Here is a 12,037-nt window from a genome sequence, read left to right as displayed (position 1 = left end):
CTGGCCTGCAGTGTTGTGTTTGCTGGTGGAGGTGGGCTGGCCTGTGGCGGAGGATCCTGAGGTTCTGGGTCCCTGCCTTGCAGCGCTGCTGCCAGTGTTTCCCTGGGCAGGGTCCTCAGGCTCTGCTGGATCATCTTCATGAATGAGGGGTGGGTCTGTATTGCCTTGACAAACATGGGCATGAAGCCTTCCACATCCTCCTCGCCGTTGTCCACAGGTGCCGCCTCTGCACCAGAGCTGCCTGGCTGCTCACCACCCCGGCTATGCATGGCTGGCGTGACTGGCCGCGATGAGATGACAGCTGCATCGCTCTTAGCGCCCTGCCACAGCACAAACTTTGTCCTCAGAACAGGGCAGGAGTATCATGAAGTGGTGATGGAGCCTCTGGAACTGACACTATTGGCGAAACTGGCGTTCGCATTCTTAGAAGTCTATCGCATGGTATATATTCCGAACTCATTGTGGCATTGTCAGCACAATTGGGCACTCAGCTTGGTCAGAGAATTCAGAGACAATTCGCATCATCAAGTACCTGCTGCGGCGCCAAGGTAGCCACGCAGTGAGCGTCGACATGCATGCCTAGGCCCTCCGACTGGTTGAGCATGTCGCGCAATTGGTCGTCCGATGCAGACGCCTCGGAAGCCTGCATAGCAGTCAGAAATTATAAAATTGTTTTTGAAGCGAAGTACCGGAGACGGTTTGAATACAGCGTATGCCCTGCTGATATCGATCACGATGGCTACTATGCAACTAAGCCACTCCAACACCTCAAGCGGAGTTCTAATATGGTCGTGCGCGTTGCGGGCGTCTCTCCCTCTCTTCTGAACGGTTGAAGCCTGAGTGATTGCTCAACAACCTCTGGAACCCGTAGCATAAAACATGGCGAACTCAATGTCCTTCGCGGGACGCAGTGGAAGTCCAAAAGGGAGCCTATAGCCTAAGCACTGCCTTGAATTCTTTCCTAAGGAAGAGCCCCAGAGCACCGCCCCTTCAGCGTCACACCATCCTATGAGGTCAAAACCCTGAGCTTGATTCATGGCGATTGACACCACCGCTGCCTTGCTAGTAGAAACGTAAAAACTTGTCTTCTGCCCCTGGTAATCCTGGGCACTGGTCACAAGCGTCCCATCCATACCTGATTGGCTCCTTTAGAGCACTGTAAATGCTATCTCCTCATCTTTGGCAGACACACCCAAAGGCAGTTTCGCAGGGCTGTGTAATATCACTCCGGCTTGAAAGTGGTCTTTGGTAAGTGCAGAAATTCCAGGGAGCTCCAAAGATCCACATGTACAGCCTTACGCATACATGAAGCTTTTCAAATTCCTGAGGCGTTTCCCCCGTTAACGCCCCTTGAATTCGATAAATTTGAAGACAAAGCAGTGCACCGATTGGAGCGTCGCCTTGCTCATGCCCTTTCGCGCGTTTCACCTTCACCGCGCGTCCAGGTTCAAATGCTTCATCCCAGATGGTGATGTAACCAGAATCTTCGTACATTAGCATACGGCAGCAATATTGCATTAATGCAGCGCTGCATCTGGCCCTACATAGGGCCAGAGCATGGCAGCATTGCCGATTCTCAATCAGACTGTGTGCACTTACCAAGCAGAAGAAATGTAGCGCGCTGAATTACTATTAGCATGCAGGCCTGCCTACTAGGCAGTCTTGTGAATATTTCACAGCCTCCTGCAGCATCAGGCTGCATGCAAAATTGGCGGTACAGCATACAATGCAAGTCCCTTTACAAACATGCGTGCCATCATGCCAGAAAATCATTTCTGCGGGAAAGCAATTCTGGCCCCTGTCAGTGCAGGTCATGTCCATCGGCATAGTGTACAGGCAGATTACCCATAAATACCAGACCCGACAAAATTACGGCGCGTCGCGGCACTGCCCTTGCGACAAACCAAAATGCACATGGCTGCAACAGCGCACGCATGCGAGCAGGTCGGACAGTAATTTGTACAATGGGTAGATACACTACAATAAAGGCAATTCCTACTGTGGTCTGAGACTCTGGTACAACGCAAATGTACAATGCTGCAGCGCTGCGTCCTACGCCCTGCTCTTGATGCTCCAGCATGAAATTCGCTACTCGCAAACCATGGCCACTCAGAACGGAGTGCAGCCCGACCCTGTTCTTGAGGCATTTCTGTGGCGCCCAGTGATGCAGTCTCTGGTTAAAGATGCCATCAAAAAATGTTATGCCACTGTCACCCACCAACTGCCCACCCAGCCTGGACACTCTCATAAGTGACAGGCAACTGGCTTGCAAATTAAAGATCCCTTGTCAGACGCACAGCCCCCCGGGTCAGAGCCTGGCAAGCCCACCATGCAGCATCCCACCCCAAAACTGCAGACGGGTGCCTCAAGTTGGAGACAGCGCAAGATCAACGGATGCTGTGTGCGCTGGTGAGCTGAGGCGGCGCTCAGTTGTGGGCATACTCCGCCTCGCGCCAGAAGGGCACATGTGGGATCCAGCTGCGGCCGGGGGTCCTCTTGGCAGCGACCTGCATGGGAGGATGAATACAAATCAGTAATTGAAATCAAGCAGCACACCCATCCTCTGAAAGGAATCTGCCTGCAGGATATGATGGAATCATAAGGCAGAGAGTTCCTTGTGACAAGCAAAAGCATGGGAGGCGGCAGCCACAGCGCACACACAGACGACAACATCTTCTCGCCTTTCTCAGGCTCAACAGCCCAAAAGGAAGAAGACATTGTCGTTTGGGCAGTCCTATGCCTGCTGATGGGAGACTCGTGGAAGTTGAAATGATACCTTGGAGACCCAGGGCACGGAGCTCTCCCAGTCATCCTCGTTGCCAGAGAGGCACCGCCCGGCGACAGTGTCGCACACGGGCAGGTTGGACGGGCAGCAGTGCTCGTGGTCATCGCAGCATGTCGCCTCCTGCAGGCACATAGCAATCAATCTTTCAAATCCACAAACCTTCAGAACTTGCAGACACTCGCCCAGGCACAAAGCCATGATGTTGAATCAACGCTGTTCAACAGGGAAAACACTTGGCCCAGCCTTTACCACTCAAAATGCCAGGCACGTGGCTTCTGAAAGCATTCTAGCAAACAGGTGATCAACAGCCCAGCCCACCCTTGCAACGCCAAGCGCATGGCACACTACAGATATTATCTTGACAATTCCACATTTTCCAATTCTTAGACATAGGATCTACATACATCCAGCAAAACATGCATCAGACTTGTCTATCCTGTACGGTCGTGGCAATTCCACCGCCAATGCAACGACGACCTTATAAGGATATACACCCTACTTGCGAAAGCGGTAGGTTGTGGGAAGGCAGGCGCACCTTGAGGGGGCAGCAGGCCCAGGTGAAGCAGTAGCCGAAGAACTCGCGCATGCAGCAGCAGGTGGAGGCCGGCGGGCAGCTGGTGGCAGTGTCGCACACCTCCGGCTTGGGGCTGGGCGGCGACGGCGGGCCCGGGGTCGGGGGCGGCACCGGCGGAGGAGTGGGCGGGTTGGGCGTCTTCTTGATGGGGTAAGACGCCTGCACGCGCCAAAATCATGATCATGCACTGCCATGAGTGTGATTCTTTGTACCTCTTCATGCAGTACATTGCATGCGTGAAGGTATCCCCATGCACACAGAATAATGAGGTCAGATTTTCTTGCATTCAACATGGCCAATCCACAGAGTGGCTCCCGCACACATTCTGGCTTGAATGGAAGCAGTTAAATTACAAAGGGAAGAAGCATGTTCTCTGACAAGCGACCTCCAAGGAGCCTTAGATGTGCTCCTCCTCTCATCTCATCATCCTTGCAAAGGGGCATGCGGCGCAGAAAGAGGGCGCCAAGAGAGATCATGACAGAAGGGCGCAGCCAATGCGAGGTGAATAGGGCAGACTGAGAAAGTCCGGGAGCGCGCACCTGCATGGCGATACCGCACTGGCCGGCAGAGTTGGAGATGCCGCGAGCAAGGCGGATGTAGCCAGAGTCGCCCCAGAAGTCGCCCCAGCTGTTCTTCACGATCCAGTAGTCGGTGCCGTTGTCGCTGCCGTAGCCCACCACCAGCACTCCGTGGTCCAATGCAGTTCCGCAGGGCGCGTCAAAGACGCCCCCCGCGTACAGCTGGAATTCGCGCTGGTCCGCCTCAATTGCCACGCTGATCGGCTGGTTCGCCGCTGCCTGCCAGCACATGACATGCACACATCAGCAAATGCCTGACGGGATGCAGCGAAGAATTTCTTGATTAAAGGCCTCAAAGGCATGCATGCCCTGATAGCTTGCCATGCCCTGGTAGCGTGCCAAAGTGATGCGTGCACCTCCAGATGTGCCAGATTTCATGCAAAACAGAATGATGCAAGCCTGACATGCATGCGCCACGGCACATGATGCACGAACCTCAGCATGTGTCAGGTTGCATGCGATGGAAAACATCTGATGCAAGCCTCTCGCTCAGGCATGCAAGCATGCATGACGATGCACAGTGAGCAGGGTTTTAAGAGCACCAAAAAATGCAGACAGCACTACCACCAGCATGATGCGATGTGAAGACGATACAAGTGCATGGCATCTTGTCAGGGCGGGCACTGCCATGTGTCAACAGAGCCCAGCCCGTTGCGGGCGGGTTAAAAATTGTGATGGGGTGGAGGGAGATCACCTTCTTGAGGGCGGACTCATCATTGGGGGGCACATCCTCGTAGGAGTCGATGGTGACCACGTGACGCTTCTCCTTGGCGATGTTGCACACGCCGTCCTGCGCCTTGTACTTGTAGTCCTTCTCCGTGTCAATGCCCCCGTTCCTGCCACACAAATTGTCAGCCTCAGCCATGCAACCAATATGGCAAAGTCGCCGAGCATTGCTGTTTTTCCAAATAAGGCAAAGAATGGACCAGTGTGTTCTCTGTGCAGCCTCCAAGCTACAGAGCCATGCAGCCCTGCCCCACACATTTGCATGCACCTTAGCAAGAGAACAATGACATGCATGACGGAGCCCAACTTGGGAACTGGTGCAAAGAGAGAAAGGGCAGGGCATGTGGGGCAGGTGAAGATGGCGGCCCCACCTGATGATGAAAGAGAAGGCGAAGTCCATGAGGCCACCATGGCAGCCGTGGTCCTGGGTGACATCACAGTCCACCAGCTCCTGCTCGCTCAGGGACACCAGCTCTCCAGAGTAAATGGCATTCGCGCCCTCCACCGATCCCGTCGTTGAGAACGCCCAGCAAGAACCGCACTGCACAATGATTGACCAACATGATACTTCCAGTAGTTGGTAAGTGGAGCAGAATACTTATGCAGATCAAGAAGTTGCTGTCACCACGAAATCTCGGCAGGAGACTATCGACATCAACGTCGCATGACATGAGGACGGATGATGCTTACCTGCTGCTGGTTCTTGACATCCGTCACGGCGCCCTTCTTGCGCCAATCGATGCTGGGAGGTGCCTCGTAATCGGCGTACTGGAAACCCGTCGACTTGCCGGTGCCCAAGCCCGTTCCCTTCAGCTCCGGCCTGCAGCAGTACAGTTTCGTAATCGCATGCTGTTTAATCACTGCACGACCTAATCCCGAAAATAATGCAGGAAGCGCACAAGGACAAGAGAAGGAACGCTCAGCGTAGTGTCAAGGAAACAGACCTGTAGCCCAGAGCGTGCTGCCTGTACTCGTCATGCGTCAAGTCGGCGAAGTTTGTCAAGCCCAACTGCACCCAACAGAAACATGAGAAGAGGTCCCAAAACCAGATAGGAACGGCACGTGCATCTACTCAGCATCCAACGACAACAAGCAACCTGATGCTAGCACACCGGTCGAACCGCCCAAACATGTACATGATGTCTTGATGAGGACTATGCAGATAACGCGCCGCACCTTGAAGGTGCTGTCCTTCTCATTGTGAGAGTGGACAAACTCCAGGTTGTCCAGCCAAACGGAGAACTTCCGCTCATACTCCTGCATGCACAATCGGAAACTCATCACCACATACACCAATATTGTGTTAAGAGCACGACAAGTTGAGAAGAGGGCAAGACGAGAAACCCAAAGTACTTGGAAGAGTGCATTCTAAATCACGTACCTCCACGTTGTCCTTGTACGCCTTCTGAAGATGCTCCACCCAATCCGAAAATGCAGCCCTAGGATTTCCCTGTTCGCATCAGCATATACTTTGATGGCCTCGTCACAGAGATCTGGTCATAAAATAGCACATCCTTGTTGTTTGATCGCAGAAGACTTGGCGCCACTTCACAGCTATGTAGCAGGATAGCAGGGGTCTGGGAGGCACCTTTGCGAGCTTCACAGCAGCGACATGGTGCTCTGGCTCCTTCACAGCATGCCATTCCACCGAAGCTGCGGAGGCTGCAGCTAGGAGGGACAGCAACACCAGGCCCCTGACTAAGGATCCCATGGCAGGCCCAACCGCTGTGACCCTCGCACCTACTTCACGATCAAAAATACTTTCTAGTCGCTCTCCAATCACTTCACCTTCCCAATTGAAGAGAACAGTCTGGCAAGTTCCAAGAGGCAACTTCCTACTGGACTTGTGAGGCTCGTTTTACCCCATTCCCTCATGCTCGCTTCACGCGTGGAGCCTATCTAGGTCCATCGTCATTTGTTTGAACGGCTGCACGCCAGAACCTTTGACCAGATCGGGATTGACTTAAAACATCCCGGCAGGTGAGATCCATACAATCGTCGAAAAGAAAGGAGCAGCTTTACATCGATCGTGCGAATGGCCGCTGGCGTGCGAGGGGAGAGCGCTTGTTGGGATGCCTTCCCTGCCGACCTCCTGGCGGAGGTACTGCGGAAGTTCCCTGAAAGCGACGCTCTGAGCCTTGGCAGCGTCTGCCAAACCTGCAGGTGCGTTACAAACAGCTATCTACATGATTCGGAGTCCAGTGCCTGCACAATTGAGCCCTTCATCTGTGCAGAACACCTGCCCATTGCCTTTGTCATGGGTAAACAACCAATGCAGTACCTGCATGATGTAATGCAGTCCCAACAAAGTAGATCGGGCGTCATTTCTCTGGACTCCCATTCGAAAGACGTAGCTCGATCAGTGCAGCCTTTGCCTGCTGGTGTACTCACCAATGTAAATATAGGATGGGAGAATCGTGAGCGACCGGGATGGCCTCTCGTAATGCGGTTACAGTGGGCATCGCTTTTCTGCATCTCTGGAGATGTATTTCTGATAGCAGGAAGTCACTGCAGGGCCTGGCGAGACGGAGTTCGGCTGAGGCAGGACACTCTGAAGCCAAAGGTTCTGCATCACCAGCTTGCAAGCGCCTTTCCCAATCTGCATAGCCTCGATCTGCGAACCTGCTCATACCAACCCTGGCAGCTACACTCGCTCAAGCAACTGCATGGTTTGAACGCCCTGTCGTTGCAGCTCTCTGACACCACAGATGCTGTGGACCTGCTCAGAGAGCTGCCAGGCCTGGCTCTGACATCATTGGAGCTTTCTGGGTATGCTTCATCCGCCAAAATTCCCCTGCATGCTCAAAATTGTCCTACTTTGAGACTTGGTAGACAGGTTCAGACGTTGTTAGATGGAGATGCAGAGGATTCGTCTTTGCGTGCAGATCTTCTAAAAAACTCAGGGAAGCACTCCTGGAGCTCAGGAGGGGCACCACCCTGCGCAAGCTGGACTTGAGCGGGTGTGATTTGACCATGCCTGCTGGAACTTTACTGGATCTGCTGTGGAACCTCACTCAGCTGGAGCATCTGGCGATTGCGCAACAGTTGCCCAAATATGATGCATGCTTCCAGGTGGGACCATATTCTCGGCACCTTCCCGCCCCATTGACTTTGCTTTACACGGAGGCAGGGTCACTTTAGAGCAGATCATGCTCACAACTGGCCGTGCTACATTTCCTTAATCTTGTTGATTTCTCACACGTGTAACCAGCAGGTGGATGACGAGCTGTGTGAGGCACTGGGGCGAATGCGTGGATTGACCCATTTGGACCTGCGGCAGCCCTCACCCATAACTGGACGCGGCCTAGACAGGCTGGCAGGTCTGGAACGCCTCAGAACGCTGCGCTTGGGCCCCTGTGCTGGTCTCCTTGACTCCAGCTTCCAGTCCATAGCCTGCCACACGCAGCTGACTGAGTTGGATATCTGCTTCGGGGAGAAGGGCAGAACATGCACAAGTCTTCCAGCAGGTAAAAAGGTGGCAGAAGTCATACTCTTGAGCCTCGCCTGTCCTGCATATCTAGTATTGCTGTCCATTCATGGCGCTGTAGCGTTCCTGACAGAAGCACAACCTGCACGACACAAGCGCCATTTGACTGCTCCCATCAGAGCCCGATAGTGGATCTTACAGCATGCCCTGCAATTTTCATGTCGCACTCATTTTGGGATGGCAGTGTTGTCAGGAATGTCAAGGGCAGGTCTGTCGTGTAGTGGCTTATAGGCTTGTGCGTGCATGCAGAGGTTCTTGCGCAATTGGCAACGCTGCCAAATCTGGTGAGCCTGCAGCTCGCTGGGTTTGACACCAGCCGAACTGAAGACCTGCCCAGCCTCCACTGTCTCTCCACCTTGACCCACCTTGGCCTCAGCCAAGTCACTAATTCAAGGTGAGCTGGACATCCTGCATCTCCAACGTGTCGATCGTTCAGGTGATCCCAAAGCTTCATGCAGAAGCATGGCTCCGTATGAAACCTCAACTGGAAAGCCCATGCAGGAAGGCCTTGAAATGGACCGCAAGAATGATATCTCAAGAGTTCTGTATTTTGATGTGCAGGTCTCCCGGTGGTGTGGCCACATTTCTCCGCTGCATGCCAATCCAGAGCCTTATCAGGCTGGAGCTGAATCAGTGCAACATTGGCATAGATGTATTCCCGCTCATTTCACAAGCCACCACACTGAGGGCGCTCAGCGTCACGCAGTGCTCACCGGTGTACGGGTTGGACCTCCATCACATGTCAGGTGGATTTTCTACCTTGCTACCGATCTGCCTTTGCCTCGGAGGATCGGCATGCATGAGTTGCTGACCCTTTAGAATTCAACATGTACACGTTAGATGACTACGTGGGACTTGTGTGGCATGCACACCACCCTAGCACTCAAAAGCTGAAATATCGCTTCACTCAAACTGCTAGAGCGTTCTTGAGCGCCCCCTTCTTGAAGTTTGCATGGTGACCTGTATGTTGCATGATGAAGGCAGTGCTGAATGAAGCACTCATGTCGCCAATTTTTGCATTCGCACTTCAACAGCGTGGGATCTCTACAGCTGTGAATCATGCTGCAGGCCTTTCCAGGCTGGAGAGTCTGACACTGGATCACAGCCACCCCTTGTCATCCAACTGGAGCTTCCTGCAGCACCTCACGCGGCTGACTCAGTTCAGCTGCGCTGCCCACAAGGATGCTCTGCCGATGTCCAGCGACCACAACATTGCAGGCCTCCTGGAAAATGCCATAGCGCGCAAAGACTTGCAAAGGTACCTCCGCTTCTGGCTTTTTCCAAACGAGTGTTCATGACGTGCTGAGACCAGCTCTTTCGGAGTTAATTTAGACAATGCATGAGGAGGAACAAGTCTAATCGGGCGGACCAGCCATGCTTGCACAGAGTTTATCACCTGTTGCAGTCATGGCAGCAGCCAGCTGTGCAATGCATGCCAGGTAGCAGCAACAAGCACTTGACAAACGTTGCCATTGATAAGAACAGAGTGGTCAGGCATTTGTGGCGCCGCAGGCTGGACCTCAGAGGCCACTTGTTGGGCAAAGAACTCGGCGATATCGCCGCACTGACGGCCCTAACAGAGCTGGACATCTCAGCGGCGGGCTGTGATGTGGCATCGCACCCCTCCATTGCATGTGTCTTCAACCTGGGGCTTGCGCAATTGGCGGGGCTGAGCAGACTGCAGCGGCTGAATCTCGCCTGCACAGCTGTCGACGAGGAGGGCCTCCGCGGCATATGCAGCGGCCTTCGGGTGACTAACCATAATACCTCCTGGAAGCTTGACTCCGTGGCTCAGGCAGCGTGCTGTTTCACCTTTATTCATACCTGTGTGCACAGTCAATTCTCGCATGTCTCGAGCTGTTCTGCTTCAGACTTTATTGTCGATCTTTTGCTGCATTAATATCCCTGAAAACATCAATGTTCCTTGGGTCCATGACTGCCATGTCACACACAATTTACATGCCAGGACTCCTATGACTCGCGAATGGGAGAACTGCAAGTTGAAGCAGCCCGCAGAACAGCAGCCAGAAGCTTCAGTGCATGCATGCAGGAATTGTTGCACCTGGACCTATCAGGGAGTGCAGTGGAGGACGCTGATCTGGCGCACCTAACTAAGCTGCCGCGGCTGCAAAGCCTGCGCATTAACAACCAGCCGGCGCTGGATGACATCAGCGATGCCGGGCTCGCTGAGGTCAGCCGCGTCAGCGCGCTGCGCTGCCTGGAAGTTAAGGGCAACCAGTGCATCACGGCTGCAGGTCTTGCTTCTTCACATGCCAATTTCCCACCTCTGCAGCAACATTATTGACGCTTGTGCATGTCGGCCACTGCTTTAAACAACCCCGAACATGCGCTTCTGCAGCTCACTGTGGGGACAGCACAGCCTAAAATTTCAGCTTCTTATAGATGAGCAAACTTGCAGTGGCTGCTAGAAAATGCGGAGATACTTCTAAATATGCTTGTGGGCAGAGCTGCTGCAAGTTGTGCCTGCTGATCTGAGCTGGTGCATTCGCAGGGCTGAAGCACCTGTCAGCGCTGACTGGACTGTCTGACCTGGACGTCAGCGACTGCTCCGCCATCAACCCCAAGCGCGCTCTGAACAGCCTCCAGGTGAGCTGATGGCTTACTAACTAAAGCAGCATCCTGTCTTGGACCCTTCATGCACACCTTGCCCTACCAGCCCATGACTGTATTGTCCCTTGCCTGTAGCACGGTCTCCCGCAACAGCAGCACTCTATGATATTATACTCATCACAGCACTTGCCGATGGCTTGCTGAGCCAATTAAGCATCCTCATCTTGCAAAAAAGGGCATCCCAGCCAGAAATGCCCGGCGCTCTTCCAATGAAGTCCTAGAGCTAGCACAGCACTTCCACATTCACCCCTGCTCGTGCACGTGACTCGTGACCTGAAGAGGCAGGTGCAAGGCCAACTCTGTGGTCTTAGCCTGCCGTGCACCTGAGTTTCTATTTGTCGCCCCTAATGACGTCCTTGCCTACTTTGCCCCGGCTGGCGGGGGGCGTTTGATGACTGAGCACCGTGCCCACTGGTGTCTTGGATTGGTGGATTGGGTCTTGCTTGGATCCAGAGAGTCCATCAAGGAATAGGACGTCTGGCAGCTTTTACATGCAGCTTGTCTGCAGGCGCACCTTGCCTCTGGCAGGAAAAGCGTACAATAATATATATTATTATAATGATGTCCTGATCTGGCGCAGGGCTGCACCGCGCTGCGCATGCTCTGCTTGGGCAGCGCTTACAGCGTCTGCCATGCGGAACCCTGCCGTGACCCTCCAAGGGTGAGCAAAGCGAGCATCGCCGCCTTCCGGGCGCGCATGCCCTTCCTGCACACCCTCACCCTCGCGCCCCACCACGTGAGTCCACCCTGTTGCCCCCTAAGATGTCCTTCACTTTGCCGTTCGTTTATGGAATTGCAGCAATATTCAATGGGAGTTTCGCGCGCATGCATCAAGGAGAACTCTGGCACAAGGCGGGCTCTAACAATTGTCTGCAATTGGTTGCAATCAACTGGTCAGTCTGAGCTCGGTTGACTGTACCTGCTTGTCCAGATGTCTTACAATGACAGCTGGCTCAATGATCATAAGTTGCAGAGCAAGCACAAGGGAAGTTTGCCATATTGTTACATTATCTTATTGCAGGAAATTAAGGTCCTCCTTGAGGCTTGGCCCCGGGTGATTGGGTATTTCGTCAAAAATGAAAAATATAGGAAATGGGCTATTGTGCTTGCAGATTGTGCCTGACGTTCCATGCAAGAAGGTGATGGCATCAGCAGTGCAGAATTTGGAGGATTGGATGTTGTGGCTGATGCTGATATGGCTGTCCATCAGCGGCAGCACGCAAGAACTGGTCAAGGCCCTGCGCACCACAATCTAA

The 12,037-nt window shown here is 53.6% G+C and overlaps 2 protein-coding genes across 2 annotated transcripts; one reads left to right on the top strand and one right to left on the bottom strand.

Annotated features, from left to right (window-relative positions):
- Positions 1-1,716: 1,716 nt before the first annotated feature.
- Positions 1,717-6,457, bottom strand: COCSUDRAFT_21961 (hypothetical protein). The gene is made up of 11 exons (XM_005651368.1): positions 6,252-6,457; positions 6,045-6,113; positions 5,840-5,920; positions 5,608-5,672; positions 5,354-5,483; positions 5,035-5,204; positions 4,632-4,773; positions 3,899-4,156; positions 3,321-3,518; positions 2,777-2,905; positions 1,717-2,507 (listed from the first exon to the last, which is right to left on the bottom strand). Exons 1-11 carry the CDS (start codon positions 6,372-6,374, stop codon positions 2,427-2,429), a joined length of 1,446 nt encoding a protein of 481 aa, XP_005651425.1. The 5' UTR covers positions 6,375-6,457; the 3' UTR covers positions 1,717-2,426.
- A 241-nt stretch (positions 6,458-6,698) lies between these two features.
- Positions 6,699-12,037, top strand: COCSUDRAFT_59386 (RNI-like protein; the record flags this gene model as incomplete). Its single annotated transcript, XM_005651367.1, has 11 exons — positions 6,699-6,826; positions 7,549-7,735; positions 7,878-8,130; positions 8,400-8,544; positions 8,712-8,896; positions 9,219-9,408; positions 9,663-9,900; positions 10,201-10,405; positions 10,663-10,757; positions 11,362-11,517; positions 11,894-12,037. 11 exons carry the CDS (start codon positions 6,699-6,701, stop codon positions 12,035-12,037), a joined length of 1,926 nt encoding a protein of 641 aa, XP_005651424.1.

The sequence above is a fragment of the Coccomyxa subellipsoidea genome (assembly GCF_000258705.1).
Source record: "Coccomyxa subellipsoidea C-169, whole genome shotgun sequence".
NCBI lineage: Eukaryota > Viridiplantae > Chlorophyta > Trebouxiophyceae > Coccomyxaceae > Coccomyxa > Coccomyxa subellipsoidea.
This window is presented reverse-complemented; position numbering and strand designations above follow the sequence as displayed.

Excerpts from the sequence above, each read along its gene's own strand:
- COCSUDRAFT_21961 (XM_005651368.1), bottom strand. The coding sequence starts at position 6,374 with ATGGGATCCTTAGTCAGGGGCCTGGTGTTGCTGTCCCTCCTAGCTGCA. Across the intron at positions 5,484-5,607 it reads CAGCACGCTCTGGGCTACAG|GCCGGAGCTGAAGGGAACGG; the intron begins GTCTGTTTCCTT and ends GTACTGCTGCAG. Across the intron at positions 4,157-4,631 it reads ATGAGTCCGCCCTCAAGAAG|GCAGCGGCGAACCAGCCGAT; the intron begins GTGATCTCCCTC and ends ATGTGCTGGCAG.